We start from the raw sequence: 20,658 nt of genomic DNA, 5'->3' as shown, positions 1-20,658 counted from the left end.
GAATGAAAAACACCGCATTCAACGTCATCTCGTGTACGGAAATTAAAAAATGATTAAAACAAGATTGAAAAAATCGGACTGCGGTTGATTATACTGAAGCACAGCTTTTCAAGCTTTGTTTTATTACTGGCATTTTATTTCGACGATATTCTGTTCAAACCATACACACGCCCCATGCACCTTTATATAAGCTGTGTAACTGGCATTTTTCGACCGCATTCATTCAGTCCAGTAAGCACACGACTGTGTATTCATTGAACGTGTATTGCGGTCTATCTAAGCGGTTAACTTGGTAATATATACGCGAGTAATTTTTATCATATCAAATTTTACGGTCGGTGAAACGGTATTGAAGACTCCCTTTCATCTCTCTTTTGAGACGTTATACTCGGTTTCTGGAGAAACCCACGTTTTCAGAACTGCATCTCCAGTCGCGCGTCTCATGTCGTTCACTTTGAAGGCATGAATAATTTCCGCATGTTATATCATCCGTGACGAGAATTATTATACCTGCGTTGGCGGAACGTTGCGTTTGTTTTTTCATTGCATTTTCATTCGTACAATTCGAACGACCGTCGCCGGTACAAGAAAAAATCTGCATGTAATTTCCGATCAAATTATCATAGGTATGTATAGTAAAAACGGACAGAATTTCTTTCAAGTTAAAATAAAAAAAAAATCGGGAATATCTTATTGTCTCATTATTTTATCTGGAAACAGTTTAATTTGCAACGATCTGTATATAAATAAATTATTCGCTTCCACCTTCAGAAGCAGCATTCAAACATTCAGAAAATACATACAGTCAAATTTTCTTAGTAAGAATGTTAGGAATATTGTTGATTTATTCGTTTTTAATCGAGTTTGCCCGAGAATTGTTGGAAATACCTATGATATTGGAAAAATTCAATTGTTTTATAATATGCAAAAATAATTCACTTTTCTCGATATAGTAAACACATTTTATTCAATTATACCTCGAGGAAAAATTCGCCAGGTAGAAAAAAAAAACTTCGAAGCTTTATCAGTCCGTGGTTTTTTGCCTCCTCATATTAATTACGATTAAATTACACAAGGAAAAAAGCTTGAAGGATGTGCAAACGTTTGAGAATTCTTTACCTCCTATTTTTTTTCACTTGGAAAGGGAGAAAGAGAGGGAGGCAGGAAATATGAACCAGCACCAGAAGCAAATTCATTTCTCGCGCTTTATTCAGTTTCTCATTATAATATCATTATGACATTTATATGCATATAGGTATGTGTGTATATATATATATATATATGCATATGTTTATGTATGTGTACATGTATGCATATATGTGTATATGTATCTGTATATGTATTCGCTTACGCTATATACTTGAGCGTGTATCTATTTACAGCTTATGACATTAATACTCAAATATATTTATATATATGCTTTTAAAATTGGACTGCGGCCTTAAATTCTAATCATACGTACGATTTGTGTCGACGCGTAAATAACTATCAGAATATGTATTCATGCTTTGATATGCCACGTTATTTATAGCATATAATATAAGTCTTAAATTATTAATTTATGATGAAATTTATGAGTATAAATTGAATATATATTTACGAATGCATATACAAAATATTTATTTATCGAATCTACGCTCTTGATGAACTTATTCGTTTGTCTATTTACTATATCTAAATGTATAGAATAATAAATGCTCAGTTATAATAATACACGGATGATATTATGGGATGCAATAATAATTCGGTGCGCATCCAACAATATATTATTATGATGACAGAATTTTTATACTCTGTATTGTAGGTATGCAATATTGGCACTATAATGACGTGAGGATTGGAAAGATGGCAAAATACTGTTTGTCGAATATACAGTGATTATCTATGGACAGGATGATCCGTCGTTTGCAAAAATTTAACGCGCATGCGCTACAATTCGAAAGCAATTATTTGTCAGGGCGACCAACCGTTATGAATTTAGACAGTTCGCCGCGGTGAACGTACATAACCTGAAAAATTTTAACAGCTGTCGGTGTTGCACCAATGAAATATAATAATACTGGAAAGCTTACTGCATGACTCGGTATAAGGTTGGCTTTCCGGAAAAGGAAATAGCTCGGAGGTGAACGGTAAGAATTTTTGAGGTTACGGGAAATGACGGTTGGTCGCCCTGATAAACAACTGCTCTCGTATCGTGGCGCATACACATTGAACTATAGCAGACGACGGAACATTCTGTTGATAGATAATCACTCTATACAACGGATGTACTTATATACTATGCATACTTTTCATTCGTGTAAAACATAGTCAACCTATAATATATGATCGATATAAGATATCGATATCATACATGGACATGTATTTATTACGTAGATGCGGGTACACGATGCGTACATGAAAATAACAATAATTGAATATAAAATATATCGAATCTCATTCGCTTTTCAATTCTATAAAACCATCCTGTAATACTAATTAAACTGTCTTAAATATAAACCTATGCGGTTATTACTTTCTTATCAATTATATTACGTGTATAAATTATGGAAGACGGAATATTTTTGAGCGAATTTTATGATCTAGGACGACCAACGATGCAAGTGGGCGGTATAAATAGTTTATACGAGTAAGAAAGTTGGTGAATTTTGGGAATTTATATCTCGACTAGAAAATATTCAATTACTTGGGGTTTGTTACATTAAAGGGTACGTAGATCGAGCTTCATTTATATATTTCTACTATTTCGATCATTTTTCTCTTGATTAAGTAAAATAAAGTAGTAAATTTCAAACGACAAATCGAATTTCAACTTTGCGTTTGAGAAAGAAATCGTAATCGATTCGTGGCAAAGAGCGCATACTGTCGGTGAATACTGTCTCTGAATTTCGGTTACATGATCTACTTGAGCCGTTTTGGAAATATCGTATGAAGCGAAATATCTCGCTGAGCGAAATGGTTGACGTTCTTCTCAATACCAATGCATAGTTAAATACATAGTTTGGAATAAAACAATTTCAAATCGAATCAAATGATTGCTTTTCGAAATAGTAATTCCCGAAACTCATCCACTTCTTCAGCCAATCTACTCGTACATGCCCCTTTAATGATCCCAAGCCTGCAACCTATTCCTATTCGTCGCGCTGCGCGACGTGCTAACCCTAATAAGGTGAACGTAACTTGCGAAATTTACTACGTAGATGGTATACGAGCTTGCAGAATATAAGCAAGTGGTTTTGGGGTTCGAAGCGAGTAACTCGCCGCATGCAGTAACCGTATTGTCCTTACACTGTGCGGAATGTCGGGGGTCGCAGGGTGCAGCTGATGCGGAAGAGTCGATAACTAATTACGGGAAATTCATTAAGCCTCGCGGTGGCGAAAGAAGAATATCGAATTCTTGAATGCATTTAAAGCGCGTTTTAATATCACCCAAGTCAGATTCAATTCCGCTAATGGAATCGGGCGGTGCATGTATGCAGAAACGTCGTGCGGTGCTCGTGGGATATGTCAAGTCAACTTTTTATCATCCGTTCTGCTATTTTTCACATTGAGGAAGTATGGTCCACGCTTAATTGCGATTCTTCGAATTTTATTTTCCGGAGTGATCAACGACGATGAATAACGATACGCGACCGAAAATTAAAAATCGTTTATTACGTATCAGGCTAGTAACGATATTTCTTATTTCATTTTTTTTTTTTCTTTTTTTGGTGTGTTCCCCAGAGATCGTGGCTCGTTTTGACGAGAGTAATTTTTTTAATTGAAAATGTTTGGTCTCGATTTTTTTTCTTTTTTGATCACTGGTTCTCTTTTCCTTCCAAATGTCGAACCTGTACCACACCGAGAGAAATTTTTAGTTCCGGTTACCCCACAGTCCTTAACTATTTACATTTTTTACCACAATCAAAAAATATAGTTCTAGGTAGAAAATGTAAATTAGTTTTCTAACTCTTACCATAAAGTCTAGTATCTGTTATTATTCTTTCTCATTACGATCACTGTTACTATATTTTCTTGTAACTGTTGCGAAAATTTAATGTTAAAGCCTCATTTAACTAAAAAGTAGCGTAAACCGAACAAACTGATTTTGCGTTGCCATTACCAAAAAAGGATCGACGATAGCGCAAAATGGTTAGGCGTACCTCGTTTTTCGTAATCCCAACAATATTGAAATAGTTTTTTTTTTACCGATACCTGTTTTCTGAATTTTTCTACTTACTGTAACAAATGACATTTTTCTCAGTGCAAGACTCACGCAATAACGTGTATATAATGTATCTAATGGAGAAATTTTCCGTTGACAATGATCGAGTTTTGTTAATTAGGTTGTAGTATAAGATTACGAATGAAGTGGAAAAAAAAAACAGTACGAAAATTAACACACAGGTCGGATAAGGTGATAATTTGAATCACGTAATCAATTGTCTGATAAAGATGTGAAGCCGATTTTTTATTTTTTTTTTTTTCAATTTTCGCACCGAGTTCTTACCAAGCAAAATTGAAACACAATTCGTGCCTGAGCTTGTGAAACAATCCTCGCAGTATTTTCGGTAAAAATCTAGGATCTGAAGGCGAACGAAGAGTCTCGATGCCGCCGTTGAACGTGCCGATAGTTCAGTGTGTAATATCGAGAATATAAGCGAGAATCAAGACACTTGCGCGCACGTGATCAGAGTGCGGAAAGATTTCGCTACCATTTCTCGGAACTTTTACGTTGGCGTATCACACCATCAACATATTGGAAGAATATTGGAAACTATACATTGAAATAAAAATCGTTATCACAAAGATCACAATACCGTTCCGCTTTTACATCGATGTGAGTTTATTTTCATTGTACGTTTAAGTTTTCTGAATTTTAATTTCCAGAGCATTTATTTACGCACAAAATGAGCTACAATTCGTGGCAATTGTTGAAAAACAACAAAAAAAAAGACATGTGTGGTATTGAAAAAATGTCATTGTCATGATATAATTAATATTTACGCTTTTGTAAACGAAATTAGGTTGTACAAAATTTTTTCTCTCATTCTGAGAAAGTATTACCACAACTGAATTTGACTTGATTGATCTTGATCCTTGTAATTTTTGAATCCTTATTGAATCACACTCCTTGTGTGGACACATTTTCCGTCACATTTTTTTATTTTCTCCTCACCGCAAGATGTACATGTTATCCGAAGTGGAAACAAAACTACATTTTGAATGTAGAAACGGATCATTTATAGGAATCATACAGATTTCGGTAATTCTGCGCTTGGTATCCTGCGATGATCGCTTTTTCCAAAGACGTAGAGGGAATTGCCTTTCGCGTCGGTATTACAAACGTCAGCGAAGCGCGGTCCCTGAGTAGGTATGCATTACGGAAACTTTTGCACGCAGAGTGGCGTGCACGGATGTATGATCTTGTCATAAATAATGATACAGAACTGCATGCAGTGCCGCGTTGGTAACGAACTGAGTAATGTACTTGAACTGGGAATACGACGATTGCATCGCGCTGCAGGGGCAATTAATACGATAGAATCGAGTGTTCGAAACTTTGCAGATTCCGCGGAGCGGCCCCGGAACGGGGTGGAGCTGAGTGATCGCGGTAAATTAACTCCCAGTGACTCTATAGGCGGTTCCTGAACCCGCGACCCACCCTCACTCCGAACTTTGAACAAACAATTGCCGGCTGAACGTACATGCACCACCGAGTTTTCCTACACTCATCGTACAACAACGTAGTCTGGACGGCGTTAACGTCGAACAAAATATCTACTCGCCAACTCACAATAATGGCTTATTCATCATACGTTCACGTTGTAGGGCTTCAACTCCATGAACTGGTACGGAACGTGCAGCGTCGAACCGTTGTGCTCAACCAGGAGATGCCCTCTTCTCGACGAAGCTCCGACCACGATCACCGTCTCACCCTTGTACAGCGTAATCTCGCCGTCTCCTCCTTCTGCTATGTGGAAACATAAAACGCTCGGGTTATGAAAAGCTTCGTGGGATCGTTGGACGAACAGGGGAAAAATAGACGACTGTGATTATTTTCCTAAAGGGTAAACTTTTTCGAGACAATGTTGGAATTCATCGTTTAGAGTCGGAACTTTAATGCCCAAAGGATTTAGGTACTCCTTTGATTATCAGTCAACCCTCGAAATGAGGCTTTAAGCTTTCTGTTCACCGACCCCTACCTGGAAACGGCGACTTCATCACCCTCGACTGTGGATAGCCCAACTTTGTATTTCCGGTGACGGTGTAAGACCTCGACGGAGGTACTGGTGGTGGCCGTTCCTGCGAAATGATGAAACGTTAATTTCAGGACGATTTAACATGACTTGATTCCGGACTTGACGGTGGTATATATTTAAACTAAGTTTGCGATGATCACTCAATTCTGACCAGAGAATTTGCCTGCTACTTTGCGAAACTATTCCTAATGCTTACAATACGTAATGAAGATGTTCAGCTTGCAGAATTTGTTCTTAATCAATTCGACCAACAAGTTTCGTTACCACAATCATACTGAATAAAAAGTGACACACGCTAGTTTCCATGAATCTTAAATAATGTATTTTCCAGCCAAGTCAAGAGGAGTGGCGACACTGTCAGAACGACTTACGAGGTCAAGGCCAAAGAGGGTGCAGGTCTGCTGAATCATCTTTTGATCGGCACACTTTTCCGTTGGATCTGGAGGTGGGGTACCAGCGATCGGTTGAGGCCTGGGACGAGCGCCGTTACTGTTCGCGTTTCCAGTTCCGGCGGACACTCCTCTCTGGCCAACTGAAAGATTCTGTTGCTGTTTTTGAACGACGCTTGAGCCGATGCCGATGACCGATCTGAGAATTGGCAATCTCCTCCGGATTCGCCATCCTCGCCAGATGGCCTGAGGAGCAGAAGGACAGTTATGATCCATTTTGCTCGAGGTGAGACCTTGCTTCCTCACTGTTCTTCCTTACCTGTATGGCAGTGGCAGCCTGCCGCCGAGTGTCGGCGCGCATGGCTTCGAGCTGCTGGCGAATACCTTCACTCAGAAATATGTGACGTTTGCCCAGAGCCCAGCTGGTACTCGCGGAGAACTTGCTCTTCATCTGCTGAGCGTTCTGGAGTATGAGTCTCGTGTCTTCGGCGGCCTGCTCTTCGGCCCTTCGCAGCTGCTTGAACGGCGCCAAGAGTCTGTACCGGGTGTTGAATGCCTTGAAACGCATTCGGTGTGGATACCCTGTGGGATAACGGACGATTTGGTAAGTTTGTGTTCTATGGGGATGAAATATGGCTTAGCTTTGCGAAGAACAAACCTCCGGCCATTAAATTGACGGTTTCGAGAACCTGAAGTGACCTGATCTGCCGCATTGCGACTCCTCGATCCAAATGGTCCGGTGTTTCGGAACTATTGCTGCGGATGCATCTGACGAAATGAGGCCTAGCGTGTACCAGTGTTCTCAGAAGGTTATCCAGCCGCGTGTGGAAGTCTTGGGTAAGGGTGGATATAGGCTCGTCTCCGTTAAGCCTGTCAGAGAACTGAACATTTTCTGAATCTGCCTGAGGTAAGACAGAGTGAAATTTGAATCTGCGCGAAGCAGTATTTGATAGGAAAACTCACAGGTCCGTGTGTGACGTTGGTGATATCCGGAAGCTTACTCCTCGGGGAACCGTGTCGTTGGCATAGAGGGCTTTCAATTCGCTACCGAAGAGGTGCGTCGCGAATCCAAAGCTGCAGGTGTGCTTGTAGAATACGGCGACAAGATCGTCGGGCACCACGTCCTTGTTCGTGTCTGGAAGTATTCGATGAGTCAGTGGTTATGAAGGGTGGGAGAAAGGGATTTCGGAAGGACGACGGGAGGGCCGGGGCGGGGGGGGGGGGGGGGGGGGGGGGGGGCAGAATACGCACCGAGAAAGTCGGAGGCGTCGTAAGCAACCCTCCCAGCGAAGTGCTGAATACCAAATGACCTGCAGTCGACCATCCTGGACTCGAAAAGCCTGGGGTTCTGTTTGTGCTGAACCTTAACCTTGGACACGTAGCTCTCAGCTGTTCCTCTTATCGAGCATTCGACGTCGAGCATACTCAATAGACCCGTGCGCTGCATCAACGTGGACGAATTAGGTATCGGGTCAGCTTTAAGGAGAGCTGGGGAGTTTCGGGTTCGAGTTCAAATTTTCGACTATCGAGTATCTATAACCACGCTGCGAGACGCGCGTGATTAACGTCCTCACGGATCTTTGAATGGTAGTACCTTATATATAGATACGCAGAGAGAGGCTAAATCAAACGATTCTTACCAGTGATGAGATGAGATCGATGCAAGGCACGTTGTCAACGTAATCTACCTCCACGTCGCAGTGTATCCCCTCGTCCCTGCAGCTCTCGATCGAACTTTTGAATATGTGGGTGTTATAAAAATGCTGCATCGTTTCCGCGCACAGATTTATACATAGATGCTCAAGCTGGCTCGGCTTTGGGTCTTCGAACCCGAACATGTCTAGGATACCGATAAAACCGTCCGTCGCATGTCTTACCGCGTTGTTTAACGCCGCCATACTTCTCGAGCCGGTTCCACCTAAGGTGAAAAAAATCAAATGAAATAGTAATGGAAGATAGTAAAAATCGCGGCAGAAAATACGAAAGACGAATCAACCACACGCACACACCTGCTGAACTGCCGATGGTGGAGGCGTGCTGACTGGTTACCTCGGCCTGATTGTGAACGGACTCATTGGAGTCCGAAGAGAGGGTGCCGAGGGTGGATCCCAATCTCTTGAGGCTGTTCGCCCTTCTGACGATGGTCGCCACTGTCCGACAGTACAAAGCCTTGGCGAGGGAGTCTCTGGTCATGTTGGACTGCGAGAAATGGTGAGTTTGGGTAACGCTGGAATATGTCGGAGTGGAGGGGTGTCGGAGCATTTTTTACCGCACAATACACTCACCATATTTGCATCGCAGACAGATTTCACCAGCTGTCCTCTGGCGTTGTGCGTTCTGGAAGTCAAACCCCTCAGCAAAGCTGGCGGCGGAACTCCCAGCAAAGCCGCCACTGCGTTTAGCTCGCTCTCCCCGACCACGCTGACCTCGACACCAGGTCCGTCCGTGAACCCGACGTTGCCGAGTATCAAGACTGCGGCCAGGACCCTGACCACGTCCAGAAATGGTATTCCAAGGACTCCTGAAGATTTTGATCAAAGTGTCGGTAAGGACATATTTCAATACACTTGTCGAATCATTCCAATAGTTGTTAGCCAGAGTAGCTGAGATAGTTTTCTACTCACCCAAGCAAGCTTTCCACGAATGGAACCTGACCGCATCCTCAGTCTCTTCCTGCCTCGTGTCACCGTGTTGCAGGTACCTTAAATTATTGAGGTTGTAACCCTCGAGGTTCAGCTTTGCTGGAAAGGGAATCGACCATGTCATTGCCACTTTCGTATGACGACTTTTATTCAATTTCAGTTAAGATGACGACAGTGAATCGTGGAGATTCATTTTTCATACCATACCTCTCTCTTCGTGGGTTAGTCCAGCGAGCATCTGGTAGAATATGTGATAGTTCTTCTCGTCCGGTAGCGGCCTTATCACCCTGGTTTGATCTAGGAAGTAGCAGTGGATTTTCGTCCGGTACAAGGCGCCGTCCGTCACTTGAACTTCGATGAAGTGGCCCTTAAAAATTGCACACAAAATATACCGGCGAACTTGTAGTTGCACTGTTAATTCTGTATTTTTTTGCCATCAAATTTCACACTCTTACTCACTATTCTTGAGCTCTCGGAATTCGTTGCCGTCTTTGCTGATCCGAGTGACCTCAGGACTGTAAAGGCTGCTGCCAAGTGCTTGAACGCATCTGTTTCTGGCCCGCCACCAGCTACGTCAAAAAGCTGTCTCAGGAGGAGCATCGATGCGTAGGTTTTGCCCGAGCCACTCGTTCCTGCAATCACGAATTACCAGCCACCCGATCGTTGCATGGTCATCACACAGTGCAAACGCTGTTTGTTTTTGCTCCTCTTTTTAACGATTCTGGTAACTGTTTTCTCTTTCTCTTTCTCTCCTTTGTTATGTTTTTCACTTGTGAAGTTTTCTAGTTCTACTTACCAGACAGAATTATTGCCTGCGGATAACCCGTCTCTGATTGCTGCCTAACAGCCTCTTGAACAACCCTGTTGAGCTGCGGTGCCAGAGGTATAGTTCTGGTGCTCGTCAACGTCAACGGATTTCCGACGTCATGGTATGGGTTAATCGACACGAGGATGGGGCCCACATTTGTCTGAAATTTTTCGGTGAGTAAATATTACATATTTGTGCTGTGAAAACGTGGAGAGATTCCATCCAGTACATCATTTATTCTCAAAACAATTATCGAATGGTATGTGCTGTTTGCACGCGATCTTAATGAAGTTTAACAACTTTGTATATTCTCACGAAAATTGCTCAGCGTTTATCGTTACGTTTAATTCAGTCAAATCATGAAAATAAAGATGACATCAAGATTCATCATGGTTATTGGAAAATGACAATTCTATACCTCAGAGTCTTTAGACTAGCGGTACTGGCGATGTTTCGATAGTTTACCAAATTCGATTGGTTTATGTTATACAGCTTTCCTCTCATGCTTTCGGAGTTATCGAGTATTATGTATTTTTTTGCTGCGTGCACCGTCAGGAAATTTACTATAAATAAACGACTCTAGTTTAAATTCCAAGTATTTTGATATAGCATAATCAAATCTCCAAATCCAGTACATCGGCATTCACAGTCTAGCATTCAGGAATTTCAGTTTCCAATGTCCCCAAGAGACACCAAAGTGTACTTCAACTTCGGAATCGTTAAACGAATTATATCAAATTTGAAAACTTGTCTACTCGAATGACTGAATGATTCCATTTTGAGTATTAATATGCATCGTCGATTACTTTAGCTTCGTGAGTAAATATGATCATCTTAATGTTAATATACATTTCGAAAGTATAGCTTAGACAAGTGAAAAGTGGCCATAAGGAGAAGTTAGGTTCGCCCTGTTTGCGTGGTTTGAGGTTCATTTACCGCGTTCACTCGGCCATTAAAGATTGAAGTGAGTATAAAATAAAGCGAGTCGAGGTGGACGGCGCTCTCGTAGCCGGTTGGCGGCGGCTTTGTGATGTCCCGCGTCTCTCTCGCAGGGGTATATCTCCACGTCGTGGCTAGTGTACAGAGAAAGCGAGCGAACGAGAGAAAAGGAGAGAGGTGGAGAGAGAGAGAGAGAGAGAGAGAAAGAGAGTGAGAAAAAAGTAAAATAAACAAGGACGAAAAAAGAGGGGGGAACGATAAAAAGAGAGCGAAAGAATGGAGGAAAGAAAGAAGGAAGGAAGGAAGGGACCAGAACTGATCCCACGTCTTGCGCAGCCCTAGCCTTCGGGAAACATTTGCCTGACACGCGGTAAATAGATTACACGCACCTGCGTATTCCCCATCATTATTGCCGTCCTTATTATTATTGTTGTTATTATTTATCGTTATTCGGTATTCGGTTTTCCCACTAGATGCACGCTCCGGTTACATGCAGTGAAAACATGAAGACATGAAACAAGTCAGGGAACCATGAAAGTATTTATAATTAGACGGTACCGAACGACTCTTTTCACAATATCAGACACAAGGCACTTTCAAACGCCGGTGAAAAATAGACGTAAACATCGTTGGAAGGTATATCAAGAATTTCTCTCTTTTTAACACATGCAAAAACTGTCCCCGACACGCCCCATCCAACGGAATGTCGGTGTACTTCGGTTAAACCGTAAGGAATTACGTCCGAGTAATCGTGTAACGTATCTGTAATCTATGTACCATTCCGGTAATGGAAAGATATATACGCTCATGCAGGTTTGGCGTCTAGCATGCTATATAGCAGGAGCGAGGGGAGTTTGCATTAACATAAACAAGCTGTCCAGTCAGCTCGCGATGCAACTGCGGACCAGCTGTAACTGTTGATTTGGAATTAAGATTAATGTTTAACGGTGTATGGAGAATGGGGATGCTAGATGGAAAGCTCGCGGTCACGCGGTGAACCGTCTACCTGACTTTGCCTACCATGTGCCACCGAATTGTAAGGAATGTCTTCAGAGGACGTTGCGCTGTTTCGTCCCGATTAGATTACGCACTGATTGCCAAACACTGGTTGTAGATAATGACGTTACTGGTCGTTACACTTATTCGCGGGATTTCTGACGGAGAAGCTAACCGAGCACATTACTTTATCATTCCGAACTCTTTCCAAATAATTAAACTCTTGAAATACCTTGTTAATGGCCAGGCAAGAGTCACCGTTTCACCGAAAGCCTCGCAATAGGATGAATGCTCGATGAACGTCTAGCCTCGTAATTTACTCGGTGAAGATTTGTCCTCGGCCGAGACTTAGACGACATGAAACCATGGGAATATATTCATCGTGGACAAAGGTCTTGCTTGAGGGTGGGTTGATTATTTGAGCAAGAACAGATTACAACCGATAGTCGAAATTCGGATGTACACTGAGATCCTGGAGGGGTTGACATTGGAATGGGAGGGCACTTTGGGGAGTGGATGTGTAGGGACGGTAGAACTCAGCCGAGTAGGAGCTGTTTGCTCGCTGTTATAAGGGCGGATAGCGCAATCGAATATCAGCCGTGATGTAGCTGTTGTCGGTGTTTCCTTGCATGTGGACGAGAGAGACCGCCTGGAACACGTTGATTTTGTCTGTTTGCATTCCTACGGAGAGGCATGGAACTGCCTCGGGCGCCACTAACCTGAGTCTCCACCGTTCACCGAGAACTGAGCGAGCAGATATATATATATATATACCCGGTCTCAACATGTACCCTCGGATTTATCATCAGCGTACCGTGTATACCTGGTAAACACCAAATCGTCCCATCTTGTTTCCAAAATATCGAATATTCGCGCACACTCCATGAACAGGGCAATGATCTCCTTTCGCCACGTTTAACTTGTCCGCAATTGCCGGTCGAACTGTCGAATCACGAAACGCAAAGTACGAACAAACCGTTACTGTCAGTCCAGCACCCCGTTACCAATGATCAATGTTTCATGCGATATCCGACTCCTCATCGACGGGAGTACCGATGAGAAAAAAATCTGGGAAATTGTAGACCGCGATATTGAAACAGTGGTAATTAGCAGGAAGTTCGAAGCGGGACCATCACCTCGAAGATGGTCATCAGCGACCGTTGGTCGACCTTGGCCGAGGGAAAAATTGTTAGTGTCAAATTTTGTCGGGGTAAGACTCACGTGATACTGTTCGGCGCAGAACCTCGCTTGAAGACACTTTAGTACCGCGTCTTCCGTCAGCGGTCCTGAAAGGTGAATCAGGTCGTCTAGGGTCGTGCAGGAGTTCGTCGATACGGAGGTCGGCGTCGTCAGCGTCTTGACGAGGCACCTGTGGTGCAACGACGTCTTGACGTTCCTCGCATCCGAGATTATACTTGCTATCGGAGGCGGCGGCAGGGAGCCCAGCGCCGTCACGCAGGACACTATCCCATCGTCCAGGACCAGGTGACGTTTCTTCGGTGAGTCAGGATCTGTGGGGACAAATAGATTAGCACGTTTTACTTCTCGCTCTGGCATCCCTCGTCATCCTCCACTACTATCCTGCCTATCAGCTGAGCCCTGTCTCTCCCGCAAGAAAAATCGGCCAAACTTACCGCGAGGGCTGATAACCTTATCGAGGTATGCTCGACTACTCGGTGACTAAGGGTCCGGGGCTGACGGCTCTTCGACGATAGTACGCATTTCACTGACAGGTAATCGAGGCCGAGTCAATCGCGCGGCAACTCTCACCGACACCCTCCGAGATCAAATTCAATAAACAAAGTCTTCTCGATAACTGTGAGGGTTCCGACAACGTCGATTTGCCGGGGGCCATGGCTGTTGGTACTCCAATTCGTTTTTTTTTTTTTCTCTACTTATTTCTGTCCACCCTTGCGACTTACGAGAGAGAGAAAGAGAGGGAGAAAGAGCCAAATTATCAGCCCCTCTATGATTTCTCTTACAACTAACGAAGCCCAATTATCAATGATTACACAGCAATTACGTAAATTATTTTATTATTAACAATTATATGATCTGTGAAAAGTGCACCGCTTCAGCCGATTTCTATCAATTATTATCAGCTCAGTTTTTTTCTGTTTCAAATCAATTTACCTGCAATTTTTCTGGAATTATGCAAAATCGCAGTAAGTCATGATCAATCCATTTATGGATTTATCGAAGGTATAATAAGGTTTTTGAAAACTCCTTCCAGCCAATCATCAGAGAATCTATCCAAAAATGAAATAAGCCCAGATGTATGAAAATTATAATCAAGCAATACGATTCAGTCATTATGAATGTAAAGAAAAAGAAAATAACTTATGTACGTTTGTAATTTTTTTTATTTCTTCAAAAAACCTTGAGATCTTGCATATAGTCTCAATCTTTGAAACAATACTTCATGGATTTCACGTTCTTATTAATATAACTTCTATCTCACAATTGAACTCGTTAAATGCCTAAATTTTTCACGATACATTTTTATCGAATAACGCGTGCTCGAGGGATTTAATTACAGAATCGATGGAATCGCGAAGCGTGTTAATTCCAGTACCCGCTTACCGTCAAAGCGAATTATCCAGAGCCCATAGCTGTGGAAAAGAATTTATCCCCGGAATGTAAATTGTAAAGCAATCGGTAATAAAATAAATCTTCACAAACCGGAAATGACATTATTCGCTGCGGAGTTCCGACCGAGGGTGTTGTTATTGTTAGCGCTGTTATTGTTGTTGTTGGTGCTGCTGTTGTTGTTGTTATTATTATTCGCCGAATGAGCGTTGCGGGGGTGCGCTATGTTCGTCCCGGTCAGAGGGTAGCTTGTCCCGTGGGATGCGGCCGTCGGTGGCGGGGGCAAAGTCGTCCTCGGAGGAACCGCCGGGGCCCCGTGTCCTTTTTCAGAACTTTTGCCCGAGTTTTGGGGCTGCCCAACGTGGAGTCGGTTTCTGAGGGTTACAAGCTCGGTGCTTAAACTCCTCAGACGCTGCTGCAGGTGCACCGCCTCGTTCGACGAAGACGCATCTGAAACAGATTTGTTCCTTTATTGCAATTCGATTTATTTCTTGTTCATTCTAAAAATGTCTCATTTCCGAATTTACATAGGCGGAAAGTTCATATGCTTGTGAAGGTATAAAATATCAGCAAAAAAGCTTGAAACAAAAAATCACTCGACACCGTTGTCAGTAAATTATTCAAGGACAATATGGTGGAATTCTATTTTATATACACTCGAAAAAATAGAAATAAATCGTATAAAGTAGATGCAAGCATTGCAGAATATTTAGCATCGTGTATGAATTGTCATACTGCGAATTGACAGTCAAAATCATTGGAAGTTTTTCTATGAAAGTTCATTAGACTTAAAACTTGATCAATATTTCGCAATAAAAATTTCCTAGCAAATCTGTTTACAATTTTGTCTCGTAAATTGAGTTTCGTACATTTAAAAAAAGACCCACAAACCTTCGCTTTGAAATATTTCAAATGTTTCAAATCGCAACTCCAAATGAGACTCAACCCTTCGAGTAGACACATATTTTTTTCGATCAGCGAGTAAACTCTGGGTCTGTGAGACCCTGTGATTTTTTCACGGTCTACCGTTTCAGAACTAATCATTCCCGTAGTTCAAACGCCTCTGCAGATGTGTTAAATCACCGAAAACAATTCGTAAGAAAAATGTTTTTTTGGGAAAAAAAGGAAATTTGGTGAAAAAATTGTAATTTTTAAAATTTTTCATACATTGGGCGAGAATTTAAAAAAAATTTGGCTACAATGGTCGTAAAATCGAAAGTTGAGGACAGGGTTCGACAGACCTGGTGTGTACTCAAGGGTTGAATTTATGAATCTCGGTGATGAATAAGAAGTAATAAAAAAAAAAACTGCCAGAAAAAGTCTGTAAAAGACGACACTACACTTTTCTTTTTGATATATACTTATACTACTGTAATGAAAATATTCAAATTACAGCTGTTCGCAATCGGTACGTCTGGCTTGAACACAACAATTTTTGACAGCAGGGTTGGGCCGCGTGAAGTAATAGCAACACCCTCGCGATATGCGTAATATGTACAGACACAGCCAGGCACTACTTGTCATTATACACTGTGTGATTACTTTAGCGGGGCAATTTAGCGTGCCCGTCATGATGTACGGGGGTGGAAGGGGAGGTCACGTTTAGCGGTAGACATAGGCTCAGTCACCCCCTCTCTCTCTCTCTCTCTATCTCCCTCTCTCTCCCTCTCTCGCTTTCCGGTACGCCGAGAGAAATTTAGAAGATTATAGTCAGCCCCCAGTTGAAATACCCCCGGTCTTTAATGCCTTAGAGTGTAAAATTAACGCAGTTGGTCTCGGAGAGAGACACGCTCTCTTGCTAATAAACACCGAGCTGTTACCCATCTCGCGAAAGAGGCCCTACCTACGTTCAAAGTGTACCCAGGTAGGAAAATACTCGTGTAATCTCCCCCTATAGAACAATTTTCTATACAGGGAACGACAAAACCCAAACCTTTCGGAATTAGCCTAAGAGGCGCAAGTCTTCAGGGTGTATGGGACGTACAGTTAGCTTAAAAATCTGTCGAAACAAATATTTACAAACTGTCACTGGGGCCAATCGATAGTAAATTTCAAAATAACTGTAAAGTCCTCGTCACACAAGAAACAAATTTGAAATATTGAATGTTTAGGATAAGCATGTCATTGCACTAACTGTTTCGAAGAAATAACGTTACATTGTATTATTTACTGCTGAAGAGTAAATTGTAATGATTTAACATGTAGATTTTTTTTTACCAACCGATGAGTTCAAGAAAAAATATCACTTTTTGTTAGACAATCTGTACTGTATTTATATGCGAATGAGGTAAGCTATCAATTTTTTCTACAAGAAAATGATCGAATATTTTAATTTTTCTGACATTGCTAATAACAGGGTGATGACAGATGAAGTTAAGCGTTTAACCATTTTTTTTACAAATCACAGGTAATTTTTAAGCATGATTCAGCTTTACGACACGGCTTAATTACACTTGTTCAGTCACATTGTTCAGTCATGTGTTTCTTTCAACACGTTTTTGAGCTAACCGGACGCCCTATACATCCTCGAGAGCAGGAAGAAACGAAATTTCCAATTTTCCAAAGCTGTTGACATATGAATCTTTCGCATTGAATCGGTATAACATAGGTATGCGAAAAGCACAGGAATTGTGAGGAAATAAATTCGAGCGTGGCTTAATTATCGATTTCGTAGAACATTTTTAAGACTACTCGACCCTTATGAAAAATGATGCGAAACAATTGCAAGTAGTTGTTGAATAATCGCAACTTTCTTTGCGACAGCTTCAAGTTCTTGAGCCTAATGCGCCGTCTTTAACAATATGTGATAGGTGCCGATTTCACTTTATAATATAATTTTTTCGGAAAATTGTATCACTTTATGGTAACTGAGTATCTGCTGTGAGATTTGCAAGTCCCCCCCCCCCCCCCCTCTTCTGCTAAAAAAAATAAAAAGACTGTTGTTTTGAAAGAAATTTTTTACCAAATTTAATAAAATTATCTAACTGACGGCAAGTAATTTATTTAACGGGTTCGTGTCGAAACAAAATCTTTTTGCATCAAACAAATCCAGAAGTATTTTTTGCTTCGCGTATTAATTGAACTGAATTCATCAAGGCTACGCTTAGACTTCTCTGTGAATGGCTATAGGGTTTATTGAAAACGTATTTCCAGAAGGACGAATCTCTTTGATAAGCTGGACGTCCTTCGGTCGTTTTTTTGAGCTCCTTTTCAGGGTGTCGCCCAGTCAGCGGAAGGTCGGAAATGACAACTCCGATTACCCAGGCAGATCGCGGTTGGGATGTAAGAACCTTGATCCAGTGCTGCTTGCGGCTTGGGTCGAGAAGAGGCCAGGATCTATTTTATGCCGCCGAGGCGTAAGAAGCATCGGACAGGTATCGGCGTTCAGGAGGCAGGCAGGTCCTACTGCCCAAGAAGTGAGGCAAGCAGGTACCCTTGCCGCACGAAGGGGACCTGCTCGAAGGCCCAGAGCCAGGAACAGGTTTTTTAAAAAGGCCGCTAGAGTTGATGCGGGATAACTTTGACCATCGCGGACCATTTTCAGCCGCAAAACAAAAAAAAAAACATCCACGTCTCGGCCAAAATTAATTCCGGGAATCGTTTAACCATCGGCATAAAGAGAACCGAAATCGTCATCAATTGTTCAACTATGCGGTGAGAAATGTTTTCACACCAATTTCCAAATTTTGGAAAACGTGATGGAACATATTTTGACATTTTTTGAACCTGTTTTCGAAAATTAATGTGTACACTGTGTAGAAATCGTTTTTTTTTTTCATAGCGTTGAAATCAACCCGGAATTCATTACTTTTTGATTATTTGCAGAAGTTGGGTTCATCTGACGGAACAATTGTGACAAGATGGACATTTTTGGTTTCTGCTGAAAGCTATTTCGACTCAAATTATGGTCTGAGTACAACGCGTCCTAGATACGCGCGGGTTATTATTCGTTGAAAGGATAATGACGCCGGTACCTGGAGTCACCTGTTCGAAAGAGGACTGAGCATCACTCGAGGGCCAAGCTTTGTGACGGTTCTTTCATAATTTTAAAATCAACCGTCGGCCTATTCGGTGATCCCCAGATCGTATTGTTGTGGAGATTAGCTTCGGCTTTGCTCGAAGAGTTGGCTCAATGAATTACCACGGCGCTCTGAACTAAGCAAAACAAAAAAAGAAACGGAAAGAAAAGAAAAAAGACCACCGTCGTTCTAGTAGAAAGCCAATTGTGTAATGCTGTTTTTTCTCTCTTCTTCTTCCACTTCGTACGATGGCTCTCTTCACCCTGCGCAGTATATTTTTTCTACGTTTCTTTCCATTCAGAAGTTCGAATTTTAAACCTAAAGAATTGCGCGACATTTAGAACCAGGTGAATCGTCCGACAGAGGCGTTGCTGCGCTGGCAGCGTGACGTCATTCGACTGCGGCGAATCAGGGACCGTTGATATATTAGAAGCGTAGAAGCATCAGGCGCTGTACGGTAAAGCAGGCAAGAGTTGAAATTGAAATGCAAAAGTGATTAATAGCAAGAATCTTTTGAATTGAACTTATCAACAATTGGATGGGACGACAAAAATCGGTATGTCTGAAATTTTTACCTCTTGTAGCGTGTACTAAGTTTGAAAATTTCACCAAGTTCAAACTTTCTCGGACTCACCGCTCGCAAGAAACGCCACATCAAAGTTTATCATTTCACCTGATTGAAGTTTAGTCGCGAATTATCTTCGTATCTTTATCAGCTTTATTCAGCTTTATCAGCATCTGTTTATAATATTCCCATTTTGAGATTCAACGGAATATTTTTATTTCTTCAAATTCACAAAATAATTCACGCCTCGATGGGAAATAAAATATTATAAACAGACCTTCATCCATTGAACGTAGCTGACGTTAGATCTTGTGGCCAACCCGCTCTGAAAATTTGAGTTTTTTACTGAAAAAATCTGAGATTTCTTTTGAAAAACTCAAATGTAAGACAAATTTTGGTGGCGCGTGAAAGAAGCGGGTTTTTGCCAAAAAACGTGTTTTCGAGACCGATTTCGAAAATTTGTGCAGAAATGAATGACATGTTCGATAACGTGAGCATTTTTTCACACAAGATACTTGTTTTTTCATGTTTTTCTTATGCCGATAACGATAAGAAAACAATTCGCGACTTAAACCTTATTTAACTCGTAACGATAAATTTTGATGCGGCGTTTCTCGCAAACGTTGAGTTCGAGCAGGTTTGAACTTGGTGAACTTTTCAATCTTGATACACACTACAAGTGGTAAAGTTTTAGACAGATCGATCTTTTGACGTCCTATTTATTTGTTGATAATTGGTGGACTGGCCCGTATATATTCTATGGACAAATTCATTCCTCTTAAAATTCTTCAGCGTGTTACAGCGCCCTGATTATGCATCTCGTATTTATAACACTGTCGGTTTATGTGCATTGAGAAACTGTTCTGTTACAAAGCGTGGGCTCGAGCCGTTTGCGCGATGTATAATCATGCGATAAGCCCCGTACCAGCAAACTTCTTTACGGTCTTAAGGTCAGGCTGATACATCGAGCTCACGATCCTGGCCGTTCGGAAATACTATAATGATTAGAGCCGATAGTATAATGCGCATATAAAACCAGATATCGTATCTATCGAATAGCTTATTACGTACGGAAACGGCATACCTATGCCAGAACTTTTTCCAATCAGCAGTTTAATTCCGACTCGATATACTCTATCGGGTTAAAAATCAAATCTATTGAAAATTACTACCAGGATAAAACTTGGCAGATCTTTACCAGAAAAGCGCGATCTCATTCCGGGATTGTAATTGTATTTTATGGGCGATATTAACGCCGCTGCGGACGGTAATGTTTATATTTTCAAACTCTGAATGAAATTACCCAACAATTTAACTGTTTTTATTATATCGTTACGATTTTGATCAAATGCGGATTCAATTCTCCATTCGACATACGTCAAAGAACTTGGAAAATTTTATTTCGTTACGGTTATTAGGAAATTATATTGAAATGAGTTTCGTTACGATAACATTTATCTCGCAGAAAA

General features: G+C 41.5%; 1 protein-coding gene and 1 long non-coding RNA gene across 6 annotated transcripts in view; one reads left to right on the top strand and one right to left on the bottom strand.

Annotated features, from left to right (window-relative positions):
* Positions 1-3,710: 3,710 nt before the first annotated feature.
* Positions 3,711-20,658, bottom strand: part of LOC124180513 (unconventional myosin-IXb) — a 48,922-nt gene continuing 31,974 nt past the window's right edge. For 3 of the 4 annotated variants that reach the window (XM_046566134.1, XM_046566133.1, XM_046566135.1), the window contains 16 exons: positions 14,699-15,055; positions 13,238-13,527; positions 10,070-10,241; positions 9,733-9,905; positions 9,481-9,640; positions 9,256-9,372; positions 8,917-9,152; positions 8,641-8,830; positions 8,272-8,549; positions 7,883-8,072; positions 7,595-7,766; positions 7,290-7,501; positions 6,951-7,213; positions 6,614-6,877; positions 6,186-6,285; positions 3,711-5,953 (listed from right to left, as the gene is read on the bottom strand). In XM_046566134.1, coding sequence (XP_046422090.1) covers positions 5,793-5,953; positions 6,186-6,285; positions 6,614-6,877; positions 6,951-7,213; positions 7,290-7,501; positions 7,595-7,766; positions 7,883-8,072; positions 8,272-8,549; positions 8,641-8,830; positions 8,917-9,152; positions 9,256-9,372; positions 9,481-9,640; positions 9,733-9,905; positions 10,070-10,241; positions 13,238-13,527; positions 14,699-15,055 — 3,335 coding nt within the window. In that variant the 3' untranslated portion in view covers positions 3,711-5,792. The remainder of the gene's footprint in view (positions 5,954-6,185; positions 6,286-6,613; positions 6,878-6,950; positions 7,214-7,289; positions 7,502-7,594; positions 7,767-7,882; positions 8,073-8,271; positions 8,550-8,640; positions 8,831-8,916; positions 9,153-9,255; positions 9,373-9,480; positions 9,641-9,732; positions 9,906-10,069; positions 10,242-13,237; positions 13,528-14,698; positions 15,056-20,658) is intronic. The other variant, XM_046566136.1, reaches the window with a different exon arrangement.
* Positions 8,719-20,658, top strand: part of LOC124180538 — a 35,072-nt gene continuing 23,132 nt past the window's right edge. Inside the window, exons 1-4 of one of the 2 annotated variants that reach the window (XR_006870276.1) lie at positions 8,719-8,842; positions 8,933-9,176; positions 9,434-9,997; positions 10,073-10,254. This is a non-coding gene — a long non-coding RNA (uncharacterized LOC124180538). The remainder of the gene's footprint in view (positions 8,843-8,932; positions 9,177-9,433; positions 9,998-10,072; positions 10,255-20,658) is intronic. The other variant, XR_006870277.1, reaches the window with a different exon arrangement.

Source organism: Neodiprion fabricii, chromosome 4 (assembly GCF_021155785.1).
Source record: "Neodiprion fabricii isolate iyNeoFabr1 chromosome 4, iyNeoFabr1.1, whole genome shotgun sequence".
Lineage (NCBI taxonomy): Eukaryota > Metazoa > Arthropoda > Insecta > Hymenoptera > Diprionidae > Neodiprion > Neodiprion fabricii.
The sequence above is the reverse complement of the archived record's forward strand: the minus strand, read 5'-3'. Positions and strand labels throughout refer to the sequence as shown.